This window comes from Cherax quadricarinatus, chromosome 91 (assembly GCF_038502225.1).
Source record: "Cherax quadricarinatus isolate ZL_2023a chromosome 91, ASM3850222v1, whole genome shotgun sequence".
NCBI lineage: Eukaryota > Metazoa > Arthropoda > Malacostraca > Decapoda > Parastacidae > Cherax > Cherax quadricarinatus.
The window spans coordinates 11,712,903-11,726,396 of NC_091382.1; the positions used below are offsets into that span (position 1 = coordinate 11,712,903).

Below are 13,494 nucleotides of genomic sequence, written 5' to 3' on the forward strand. Positions count from 1 at the left end.
ACCTATTAGTGACTTTCTCATGAACCAAGAATTACTGTATCGAACAGCCGAGCTGGGTACTCCAAGCAGAAGAGTATACCAGTTAGTAATTCCACAGTCACTAGTGAATGTAGCCTTACAGCTAGTTCACGATGTACCAGGTGTTGCACACCCTGGTATGGATCGTTCAGTAAAACAAGCCAGATTGAAATACTTTTGGCCTCGTATGGCAACTGATATTTCTGAGTATGTTAGGAAATGTAGTGTCTGCATGCAACATAAAGGCAATGCTAATGGTCCTAATCCAATCCAAGTGTATCCAACTACTAGCGAACCTTGGGAAAGAGTTGCGCTAGATTTGTTAACTAATTTCCAATGTTCCCTCCAAGGTAACAAACATCTGTGTGTTATGGTAGACCATTTCACCAGATATTGCGAGTTAGTCCCTATTGCAGATAAGACCGCCGAGACAGTAGCCAAAGCGTTTAAAGAACGCATTATCTGCAGGCATACCACCCCTAAGTCCCTAGTAACAGATAACGGAGGTGAATTCTGTAATGAAATTCTTGAAAAATTGTGTACCTTGTACAAGATCACTAAATCCACCATTGTTCCTCATCATCCTGCCAGCAATGGGTTAGCGGAACGAACCAATAAGAAAGTACTTGATGTCTTGAGAGCCACTATCAATCCCAATAGTGAAACTTGGGATGAAGTTATACCTGATGTGCAGTGTGCTATAAATTCTGCTTACAATGTTTCTATAGGTGACACTCCACATTATGCATTGTATGGTGTAGATAAACGTTTGCCTTATGAGTTGTTATATTCTAATCCGAAACCAAATTACAACCCTGATGATTTCGTAGCAACTCGTACCAGCTTAGCTCAAAGTGTTTTTAGAAGAATCCGTGAAACACTTCATAAATCAACAGCTGAATTTACAAGAGTCGCAAACACTCGATCAAAGCCATCCAAAATCAAAGTAGGTTCGAGAGTTATGCTGACTAATTTTAACAAAACGTCTGCTATGCCAAAGCTTGATCAAAGGTTTGTTGGTCCTTATCGAGTAGTTGAACATATCACTGGAAATAAGTATAAGGTTAGAGAGATTAGTACTGGTCAGTATAAAGAATCGCATTTGGATCATATGAAGTTAGTATGTGATGATAATGATGTTCCAACCCAGACTAATGTGACAGACTCTGACAATCCTCCTGATCCTGTACTCTCTTCCTCTGATACTCAGTCAGATGATCAACCTGAATGTCGTTATTCCCTACGTACACGACAGGTATTGAGAAATCCTCAAGTATCATTTGTAACTTCCAATTCAGATTTGCCTCAAATACAGCATGAGTTAGCTAATGCTACAGAGTTTGATCCTCCCAGAGATGACACCCATTCTGCATATGCCAATCTTACCCTAGCAGAGTTGGGGTTAAATGTAAATAACCTGTATAGATGAATAATTACAGTATCCACTTACTGTATTCAAGAATTTTTTTTTTTGTGTTCATGTTCTCTCCGCATTCTGAGAGTTAACAGTCTAGATTTGCGTGCACCGAATCTGCCTTTCTGTTAAACACTCTTTCTTTGTATATATTCCTTCCTCAGAATCCGTAGATCACATGAATACAGATCGATCGATCAAAATTTTTGTTTTTATCACTTGTAATCTCAATGTTGAGTTCGTTGTTCATTTGTTGAGTTTTAAGTTGTACTATAGTATACCTTGTATTGCATTACAGTTTCAGTTACGTACGCTTTCATTCCAATGTTCTACTTATGTATCTATAATGTTTCATGTTGTGTACTTTGACATTGTATAGAATCAGCCCAAGCCGTGTACCTGCCATCTCTAGTTTGTATTAGTTGTATGTCGAGACGACATACGTTAGCGTCGCCGAGCTCTCAGTAGTAGTAACCAGTTACCAGTCTCAGTAGTAGTAACCAGTTACCAGTAACCTGTCCGTTGACTCAACGACCAACCGTCTTGAGTCACGGTCTTTCATATTGTGCTGAGCTGACACTAATTCAAAAGACCCACTACGGGGTACTGGCCAGCCGGCTAGGCAGTGTTACGAGTGGAAGCAAGGAGGCAAGGTAACGGCTGCGGGCACTCTCCACATAACAGTAATTATACGTATAACAGCCTACGTGAGTATTTCTACCCTAATCCACGTATCGAACTCCCACATGATACATCTATTTTACTTGTTCCATGAACCCCTCCATCTATTTTACTTGTTCCATGAACCCCTCCATCTATTTTACTTGTTCCATGAACCCCTCCATCTATTTTACTTGTTCCATGAACCCCTCCATCTATTTTACTTGTTCCATGAACCCCTCCATCTATTTTACTTGTTCCATGAACCCCTCCATCTATTTTACTTGTTCCATGAACCCCTCCATCTATTTTACTTGTTCCATGAACCCCTCCATCTATTTTACTTGTTCCATGAACCCCTCCATCTATTTTACTTGTTCCATGAACCCATCCATCTATTTTACTTGTTCCATGAACCCCTCCATCTATTTTCCTTACTTGTTCCATGAACCCATCCATCTATTTTACTTGTTCCATGAACCCATCCATCTATTTTACTTGTTCCATGAACCCATCCATCTATTTTACTTGTTCCATGAACCCCTCCATCTATTTTCCTTACTTGTTTCATGAACCCATCCATCTATTTTACTTGTTCCATGAACCCATCCATCTATTTTACTTGTTCCATGAACCCCTCCATCTATTTTACTTGTTCCATGAACCCCTCCATCTATTTTACTTGTTCCATGAACCCATCCATCTATTTTACTTGTTCCATGAACCCCTCCATCTATTTTACTTGTTCCATGAACCCCTCCATCTATTTTCCTTACTTGTTCCATGAACCCCTCCATCTATTTTACTTGTTCCATGAACCCCTCCATCTATTTTACTTGTTCCATGAACCCATCCATCTATTTTACTTGTTCCATGAACCCATCCATCTATTTTCCTTACTTGTTTCATGAACCCATCCATTTTCCTTACTTGTTCCATGAACCCATCCATCTATTTTCCTTACTTGTTCCATGAACCCCTCCATCTATTTTCCTTACTTGTTCCATGAACCCCTCCATCTATTTTCCTTACTTGTTCCATGAACCCCTCCATCTATTTTCCTTACTTGTTCCATGAACCCCTCCATCTATTTTCCTTACTTGTTCCATGAACCCCTCCATCTATTTTTCTTACATGTTCCATGAACCCCTCCATGTATTTTTCTTACTTGTTCCATGAACCCATCCATCTATTTTACTTGTTCCATGAACCCATCCATCTATTTTACTTGTTCCATGAACCCATCCATCTATTTTACTTGTTCCATAAACCCATCCATCTATTTTCCTTACATGTTCCATGAGCCCCTCCATCTATTTTCCTTACTTGTTCCATGAACCCCTCCATCTATTTCCCTTGTTCCATGAACTCCACGGGTGATGGTTAAAGCAGTTATATAGAAGGATACTCGTTACATTTTCCATCTAAACTCTAATACCCAGTAATATGATGCCCCGTAGTTCAGTTGTTAGCGCACTCACCTGAGGCGAGTGCTACGAGTGGAAACATTAGCACAGTGTTTCCTTAAGACACCTGCTGTCCATGTTCACCTAGCAGTAAGTAGGTACCTTGGTGTTCGTGGACTGGTGTGGGTGGCATCCTGAGGACAAAATTAATCTAGGTTGTGGGGAAATGCTCAGCATAACCAGAGACTTTCCATATAGTATGTCACTAATGTCAGCTTTGGTCTGTATAAACCATACCCCCGGCCGGGATTGAACCCGCGGTCATAGAGTCTCAAAACTCCAGCCCGTCGCGTTAGCCACTAGACCAGCTAGCCACAATAAGATTCATCCAACTAGGTATATTTCTACACCATAGGAAGGTTAGCACAGGCACCTCTGTGACCACAAATGCTAGCTGGTCTAGTGGCTAACGCGACGGGCTGGAGTTTTGGTCTGTATAAGTTGTATCATGTACTGGTAGAAATAAAGATTATTACTTTTATTATTATTATTATTACTATTAGTACTGCATTATTAGTTGTGTACCAGTAGCTGTGTATAAGTAAAAAAGTGTCTGAGGGAGACTTCCTCCCTGTGACTTGGTTACTCTTAACATACTAACTTATCAACAGCGTCTTCCAGCCCATGATGTTCCTTGTGTGTGTTGCTGTACATCTTCCAAACAATGTATTTAGGTCTGTGATAAACCCACTGAGATATACATCTCTATGTGTATATGCACAGAGATACATAACGGTGTATATACACTAGGAGGCACGCACCTCTCGATATATAAACACAGAAAGACATGCACCTCAGCGTATATTAGTGATGCGACGATACCAACATTATAATTAACCACTACCAGTATCACAGCACACGCAGAGTACAAGCTTGCTAGTGAACTCTGGGATACTGACAGTCGTACCAGTATCACAGCACACGCAGAGTACAAGCTTGCTAGTGAACTCTGTCATACTGACAGTCGTACCAGTATCACAGCACACGCAGAGTACAAGCTTGCTAGTGAACTCTGGGATACTGACAGTCGTACCAATATCACAGCACACGCAGAGTACAAGCTTGCTAGTGAACTCTGGGATACTGACAGTCGTACCATTATCACAGCACAAATAACGCGCACATAAAAGAGAGAAGCTTACGACGACGTTTCGGTCCGACTTGGACCATTTACAAATTTCATATCACAGCACACGCGAGTATAAGCTTGCTAGTGAACTCTGGGATACTGACAGTCGTACCAGTATCACAGCACACGCAGAGTACAAGCTCGCTAGTGAACTCTGGGATACTGACAGTCGTACCAGTATCACAGCGCACGCAGAGTACAAGCTTGCTAGTGAACTCTGGGATACTGACAGTCGCACCAGTATCACAGCAAACGCAGAGTACAAGCTTGCTAGCGAACTCTGGTATACTGACAGTCGTACCAGTATCACAGCACACGCAGAGTACAAGCTCGCTAGTGAACTCTGGGATACTGACAGTCGTACCAGTATCACAGCAAACGCAGAGTACAAGCTTGCTAGTGAACTCTGGGATACTGACAGTCGTACCAATATCACAGCAAACGCAGAGTACAACCTTGCTAGTGAATTCCGTGATACTGACAGTCGTACCAGTATCATAGCACACGCAGAGTACAAGCTTGCTAGTGAACTCTGGGATACTGACAGTCGTACCAGCATCACAGCACACGCAGAGTACAAGCTTGCTAGTGAACTCTGGGATACTGACAGTCGTACCAGTATCACAGCACACGCAGAGTACAAGCTTGCTAGTGAACTCTGTGATACTGACAGTCGTACCATTATCACAGCACAAATAACCCGCACATAAAAGAGAGAAGCTTACGACGACGTTTCGGTCCGACTTGGACCATTTACAAAGTCCATATCACAGCACATGCGAGTACAAGCTTGCTAGCGAACTCTGGGATACTGACAGTCGTACCAGTATCACAGCACACGCAGAGTACAAGCTTGCTAGTGAACTCTGGGATACTGACAGTCGTACCAGTATCACAGCACACGCAGAGCACAAGCTTGCTAGTGAACTCTGGGATACTGACAGTCGTACCAGTATCACAGCACACGCAGAGTACAAGCTTGCTAGTGAACTCTGGGATACTGACAGTCGTACCAGCATCACAGCACACGCAGAGTACAAGCTTGCTAGTGAACTCTGGGATACTGACAGTCGTACCAGTATCACAGCACACGCAGAGTACAAGCTTGCTAGTGAACTCTGTGATACTGACAGTCGTACCAGTATCACAGCACAAGCAGAGTACAAGCTTGCTAGTGAACTCTGGGATACTGACAGTCGTACCAGTATCACAGCACACGCAGAGTACAAGCTTGCTAGTGAACTCTGGGATACTGACAGTCGTACCAGTATCACAGCACACGCAGAGTACAAGCTTGCTAGTGAACTCTGGGATACTGACAGTCGTACCAGTATCACAGCACACGCAGAGCACAAGCTTGCTAGTGAACTCTGGGATACTGACAGTCGTACCAATATCACAGCACACGCTGTGATATACACCCAGTGGTGTATATCTGTGTATACACCTAGAGCTGTATATCTGTGTATATACACTGAGAGGTGTATATCTCAGTGTTCCCACAGAAGCAAATACACTGTTAAGAACAGTGAGCTGTGGCGTACCTGTGCCTGGTTCCCAGAGTTCCTGTACCATCACAGTTGGCCTTGTGTCCTGACTTCCCTGATGAACCGCTGATCTACCAGGTTGTTAGTGGCAACAGTTCGCACAACCACAAAACCATCACAACCTGGTTAATGAGGAGCCAATAGCTGAGGGGTCCTCTTAATGCGGGTGACACAGAGGAAGTACAGGCAGGCCCCGCTTATACAGCAGGTTAAGTTCCCAGCTACAGCTGTATAGCATGGCCCTATTATACAGCAGGTTACAATCCCAGCTACAGCTGTATAGGAGGGCCCCACTTATACAGCAGGTTACAATCCCAGCTACAGCTGTATAGGAGGGCCCCACTTATACAGCAGGTTAGGTTCTGAGCTACTGTTGTAAAATTAAAACCGCTGTAAAGTGAAGCACATCCTTTGTCACTTTCAAATGCATGCAAAATCCTGACATGTTTACACTATCATATTAAGTGAGCAACAGACCTAGGCCTAAAAAATGCATATACGTACAGTGTCACACTGACAGGTACTCACCTGGGTATGTGTCACACTGAGAGGTACTCACCTGGGTGATGTGTCACACTGAGAGGTACTCACCTGGGTGATGTGTCACACTGAGAGGTACTCACCTGGGTGATGTGTCACACTGAGAGGTACTCACCTGGGTATGTGTCACACTGGGAGGTACTCACCTGTGTGTGTCACACTGGGAGGTACTCACCTGGGTATGTGTCACACTGAGAGGTACTCACCTGGGTATGTGTCACACTGAGAGGTACTCACCTGGGTGATGTGTCACACTGAGAGGTACTCACCTGGGTGATGTGTCACACTGAGAGGTACTCACCTGGGTGATGTGTCACACTGAGAGGTACTCACCTGGGTGATGTGTCACACTGAGAGGTACTCACCTGGGTGATGTGTCACACTGAGAGGTACTCACCTAGGTATGTCACACTGAGAGGTACTCACCTGGGTATGTGTCACACTGAGAGGTACTCACCTGGGTGATGTGTCACACTGAGATTTACTCACCTGGGTATGTGTCACACTGAGAGGTACTCACCTGGGTATGTGTCACACTGAGAGGTACTCACCTGGGTGATGTGTCACAATGAGAGGTACTCACCTGGGTATGTGTCAAACTGAGAGGTACTCACCTGGGTATGTGTCACACTGAGAGGTACTCACCTGGGTATGTGTCACACTGAGAGGTACTCACATGGGTATGTGTCACACTGAGAGGTACTCACCTGTGTGATGTGTCACACTGAGAGGTACTCACCTGTGTGATGTGTCACACTGAGAGGTACTCACCTGGGTATGTGTCACACAGAGGTACTCACCTGGGTGATATGTCACACTGAGAGGTACTCACCTGGGTATGTGTCAAACTGAGAGGTACTCACCTGGGTATGTCACACTGAGAGGTACTCACCTGGGTATGTGTCACACTGAGAGGTACTCACATGGGTATGTGTCACACTGAGAGGTACTCACCTGTGATGTGTCACACTGAGAGGTACTCACCTGTGATGTGTCACACAGAGGTACTCACCTGGGTGATATGTCACACTGAGAGGTACTCACCTGGGTGATGTGTCACACTGAGAGGTACTCACCTGGGTGATGTGTCACACTGAGAGGTACTCACCTGGGTGATGTGTCACACTGAGAGGTACTCACCTGGGTGATGTGTCACACTGAGAGGTACTCACCTGGGTATGTCACACTGAGAGGTACTCACCTGGGTATGTGTCACACTGAGAGGTACTCACCTGGGTGATGTGTCACACTGAGAGGTACTCACCTGGGTATGTGTCACACTGAGAGGTACTCACCTGGGTATGTGTCACACTGAGAGGTACTCACCTGGGTATGTGTCACACTGAGAGGTACTCACCTGGGTATGTGTCAAACAGAGGTACTCACCTGGGTGTCACACTGAGAGGTACTCACCTGGGTATGTGTAACACTGAGAGGTACTCACCTGGGTATGTGTCACACTGAGGTACTCACATGGGTATGTGTCACACTGAGAGGTACTCACCTGGGTATGTGTCACACTGAGAGGTACTCACCTGGGTATGTGTCACACTGAGAGGTACTCACATGGGTATGTGTCACACTGAGAGGTACTCACATGGGTATGTGTCACACTGAGAGGTACTCACCTGTGTGATGTGTCACACAGAGGTACTCACCTGGGTGATGTGTCACACTGAGAGGTACTCACCTGTGTGATGTGTCACACTGAGAGGTACTCACCCGTGTGATGTGTCACACTGAGAGGTACTCACCCGTGTGATGTGTCACTGAGAGGTACTCACCTGGGTGATGTGTCACACTGAGAGGTACTCACCTGGGTGATGTGTCACACTGAGAGGTACTCACCTGGGTGATGTGTCACACTGAGAGGTACTCACCTGGGTGATGTGTCACACTGAGAGGTACTCACCTGGGTGTCACACTGAGAGGTACTCACCTGGGTATGTGTCACACTAAGAGGTACTCACCTGGGTATGTGTCACACTGAGAGGTACTCACCTGGGTATGTGTCACACTAAGAGGTACTCACCTGGGTATGTGTCACACTGAGAGGTACTCACCTGTGTGATGTGTCACACTGAGAGGTACTCACCTGGGTGATGTGTCACACTGAGAGGTACTCACCTGGGTATGTGTCACACTAAGAGGTACTCACCTGGGTATGTGTCACACTGAGAGGTACTCACCTGGGTATCGAAGACGTTGTTCAGTGTAACACCAAATTGGTGGTAGAGTGCCCCAGCATCACCACGACAGTCATGCGCAACCTGTAAATACCATAAACAGTTAGGACAGTGATTGGATGTAGGTGACAGGCTCTTGGTCGAAGCAAGTGGATACTGTCACCTAGTGTGTGTGTGTGTGTGTGTGTGTGTGTGTGTGTGTGTGTGTGTGTGTGTGTGTGTGTGTGTGTGTGTGTGTGTGTGTGTGTGTGTTAGAGAGCGCGCGCTCAACCAAATGTGGTTCCAGGGGTCGAGTCATAGACCCTGACCCAGCCTCTTCGCTAGTCGCTTTATCATACCTTTTCTTAAAGCTATGTATGTATCCTGCCTCCACTATCTCACTCCCAGATTATACCTTTACTATACATTTGAAGAGTTTCGAGAGCTTATCTACTCTCTGAGCCCGGTCATGGAGCTTGCCTTGTCAACCAGGCTGTTGCTGCTGGAGGCCAGCTGTCCCACATATCCATCACAGCCTGGTTGATCTGGCACCTGGTGAAGATACTTGTCCAGTTTCCTCTTGAAGGCTTCTACACTTGTTCCAGCAGTGTTTCTGATATCTCATGGTAAGATGTTGAATAGTCTGGGACCCCGCATGTTGATACAGTGTTCAACTTCTTGATAATTCTAAGGATAAAGACATACTCAACATCTCTATGACTTATCTGAGTTGCTGTGTCCCATCTCTGGAACATTCTGTCCCTATCTACCTTGTCAATGTCTATCAGTATTTTGTACACAGTTATCATATCTCCCTTTATCCCTTGTCCTCTAGTGTCATCAGTTGAGTTCCCTTAGCTTCTACTCATAAGACATATCCCTTAGTTCCAGGACTAGTCTTGCCCTTTCTCGGATTTCTAGATGCGATCGACCAGGTGTGGGTTCCAAACTAATGCTGCGTACTCCAGTATGGTGCTGACGTACACTGTGTACAGTGTCGTGAATGAATCCTTATTTAGATGTTAAAACGCTAATCTTAGGTTTACCAGAGGCGCATTTACTGCAGCAGTTATTTGGTTGATGTGCGCCTCAGGAGATATGTTCGGTATGATGCTCACCTCAAGTGAGGTTTGCAGCCTTTGCCCCCCCCCTCCCTCCCTCTTCCCCTTCGAGCATCTACACCGTCTGTGGTCTTCTTTGTCCTTCCCCAACATTCGTAACTTTGTACTTGGCGAGATTAAACTCCAGGAGCCACTTATCAGACCAGTCTTCCAGCCTGTCTAATTCCCTCTACAGTCTTTCCTGGTCCTCATCCACTTGTATTCTCCTTATTAATAGGAACTAGGACTATTAAGTACGTGAAGTCCCGTGAGCTTTCCGTTCGGTAATTAAACTTGAGAATTGTTTTAAGAGGTTGGCGAGGACTCCAGGTGTAAATCTTGCCAAGGTGATGAGTGGTAACTTCTAACTCTGTGTAAGTTAGCTTCGGTTATATCAACATCCACTTACTCTGTGTAAGTTAGCTTCGGTTATATCAACATCCACTTAAAGAACAACAGTCAGCTGTAGTAGTGAGTCAGGAGTCGTGAGAGGGGAAACTCTCACCTCTTGAACGATAAGGACAACGTGCTCTCACGCAGGGTTCAATCTACAAACATTCTTTGTTGAATGTGGTGAGCTCAGGGCTCCTTGACAGTGGCTGAGGTCAGGGCTCCTTGACAGTGGTTGAGGCCAGGGCTCCTTGACAGGAGGTTGAGGTCAGGGCTCCTTGACAGTGGTTGAGGTCAGGGCTCCTTGACAGTGGTTGAGGTCAGGGCTCCTTGACAGTGGTTGAGGTCAGGGCTCCTTGACAGGAGGTTGAGGTCAGGGCTCCTTGACAGGTGGTTGAGGTCAGGGCTCCTTGACAGGAGGTTGAGGTCAGGGCTCCTTGACAGGAGGTTGAGGTCAGGGCTCCTTGACAGGAGGTTGAGGTCAGGGCTCCTTGACAGGTGGTTGAGGTCAGGGCTCCTTGACAGGTGGTTGAGGTCAGGGCTCCTTGACAGGTGGGTGAGGTCAGGGCTCCTTGACAGGTGGTTGAGGTCAGGGCTCCTTGACAGGTGGTTGAGGTCAGGGCTCCTTGACAGGTGGGTGAGGCCACACCAGTGACGGTACTAATAAAATATCTTGTGTCCTCAAATCCTCCTTCAAGACAAGTGATATACAGAAGTAGTGAAATTTACTCATCACAGAGTGAATAAGACTGACTGGTGTTATGGCAACACTTCCCTCACTCAGTACACAGATTTTACAATTGTTTCAAAAACGTGACCATGGAGTGAAAGACCGTAAAATATTCAACAGATATAACAGGTAAAGTAGGGAGAGGGATACTCAGATTTCTGACAAATCTCAAAAATCGGAAGTAAACACGAGAAAAATACGTTTTAAGAGAGTACAAAGTTCAGTACCCCAGGGGATGGTCCTGGCGCCCTCACTGATTCTCATCTTCACAGAAGACAGATAAAAACACTAGACACAGCTTCATGTCATCCTCCGTCAACGATACCAAAATAATCATGAACCTTCCTACTATATAATACTAGAAATACAAATATCTAGAAAGTCCCTAAAAAACAAAGGAATAATTAAAAAACTAGACAATCATGTCAGGTGACATATCATTTGGGTTGACCTGTAGCTTGCTTCACACGCTGAGGGTCCGTGGTTCGATTCCACGGCAAGGGTGAAAACATTGGGCGTGTTTCCTTACGCCCATCAGTAAAATGGGTACCTGGGTGTTAGTGAACTGGTGTGGGTCGCATCCTGGGACAAAATTAACGTAATTTGCGGGAAATGCTCAGCATAACAAGCGGCTTTCTATATAGTAGTATGTCATTGATGTCAGCTATGGTCTGTATACCTTGTACATGTACTGGTAATAATAAAGATGTATTAACCTAACAAAGTCAATGCCACGAAGACCAGGAAGAAGACTTGTCAGATTATGTGAATTTTTCGACAACACGAGAATCGTTGTTTTTAAGTCATTTGTGTTCTCACCTCTAGAATATTACTGCCTGGTCACAGCTGCTGTCAAGGCAGGAGGGATATCGAGGCTGGTCAATATACAGAGATCGTTTAATGCATAGTCAATAAGCACATTAAATACTAGAAACACCTCAAAGTACTTCTATGTACATATGGAAAATATTTGAGGGTTACGTCTCTAGTGTATTCACTACCATAAATTACAGACCTTAGCTGACATCAATGACATACTATTATATAGAAAGCCGCTTGTTATACAGAGCATTTCTTGCAAATTAGGTCAGTTTTGTCCCAGGATGCGACCCACACCAGTCCACTAATACTCAAATACTCATTTTACTGATGGGTGAACATGGGCAACCGGTGTAAAGAAACACGCCCGATGTTTCCACCCCATCGCCGGGAATCGAACCCAGACACTCATCGTGTGAAGCGAAATCTTTGCCACCAGCATACATAATACCTACGCCCACAACTGTGGCTCAGAACTTTTCAATCAAGACTGATAAACATGTGAAATCACATTACTGTACAAGCCAGAGCAATGTGGGTTTAAGTAGGTCGTTCTCGCCATCTCTGAACCATTACGACACTGATCTAAGACAACGATTCTCAACCAGGGGTGAATTTACCCCTTAGGGGTAAAAAATTACATGGCAAGGGTTAAATATTTAATGTACCTGATAAATGAATAATAATTCAATTAAAATTTTCTGACCTTGTTATTCTGTCCCTTAATAATGGAGATAATTTTTTGTATGGAAGTACTGGAGAAACACCAACCCGAGGGGGTTAATGATGGAGGAAAATGTGAGAATCCCTGATGTAATATATAATGAAAGACAAATATAATACAGATGTAGTGTACATAGACTATATTCTCTCTTTTTCTCATTCTTGACAGACCCAAGACACAGAAATATTCTTCGCAGATGAGCCCAACATTGGCACGAGTAACATCCACTGACCAGACAGTAACTCTCAAAGCTGATATTAACCAGGTGTTTCAGTGCACCACAAAAAAATTATGTTCAGTGAGGACAAATTTCAGTTGCTATGAAAAAAAATTAATTAAAAACCAGTCTGAAGTTTAAAACAATGTGAAAGCCCTTACTACAGCCCTCGCTACAGCCCTCGCTATAGCCCTCACCATCACTACAGCCCTCACTACAGCCCTCACTACAGCCCTCAAAGTGATAATGTCAGAAGATCCAACATTTAAGGATCACAACAGTATTTCTATCAGTCACAAGAAAAGCGAAAGGCTGGATAACTAGAACTTTCAAAACAAGAGAGTCTAAGCCAGTGATGATACTCAAGTTCTTTATTCTCTTTAAACTAGAATATTGTAGTCATTACGGCAGGAAAATCTCAGATTGTGGGAAAATAAAAAAAAACTTTCACTCAGTATAAATTTAACCTATCTCGTACATTACTGGGAATGTTGAAATGTACTCCTTGAAATGTAGGAGAGAAAGATGCATCATAATTTATATTTGGAAAACTTTGGAGTTATTTATCAAAATCT

General features: G+C 44.4%; 1 protein-coding gene across 1 annotated transcript in view; it reads right to left on the reverse strand.

The window, feature by feature from the left end:
- Nucleotides 1-13,494, reverse strand: part of LOC128704929 (uncharacterized) — a 193,604-nt gene that overhangs the window by 131,857 nt on the left and 48,253 nt on the right. Inside the window, exon 2 of the mRNA XM_070104387.1 lies at nt 8,964-9,044. Coding sequence (XP_069960488.1) covers nt 8,964-9,044 — 81 coding nt within the window. The remainder of the gene's footprint in view (nt 1-8,963; nt 9,045-13,494) is intronic.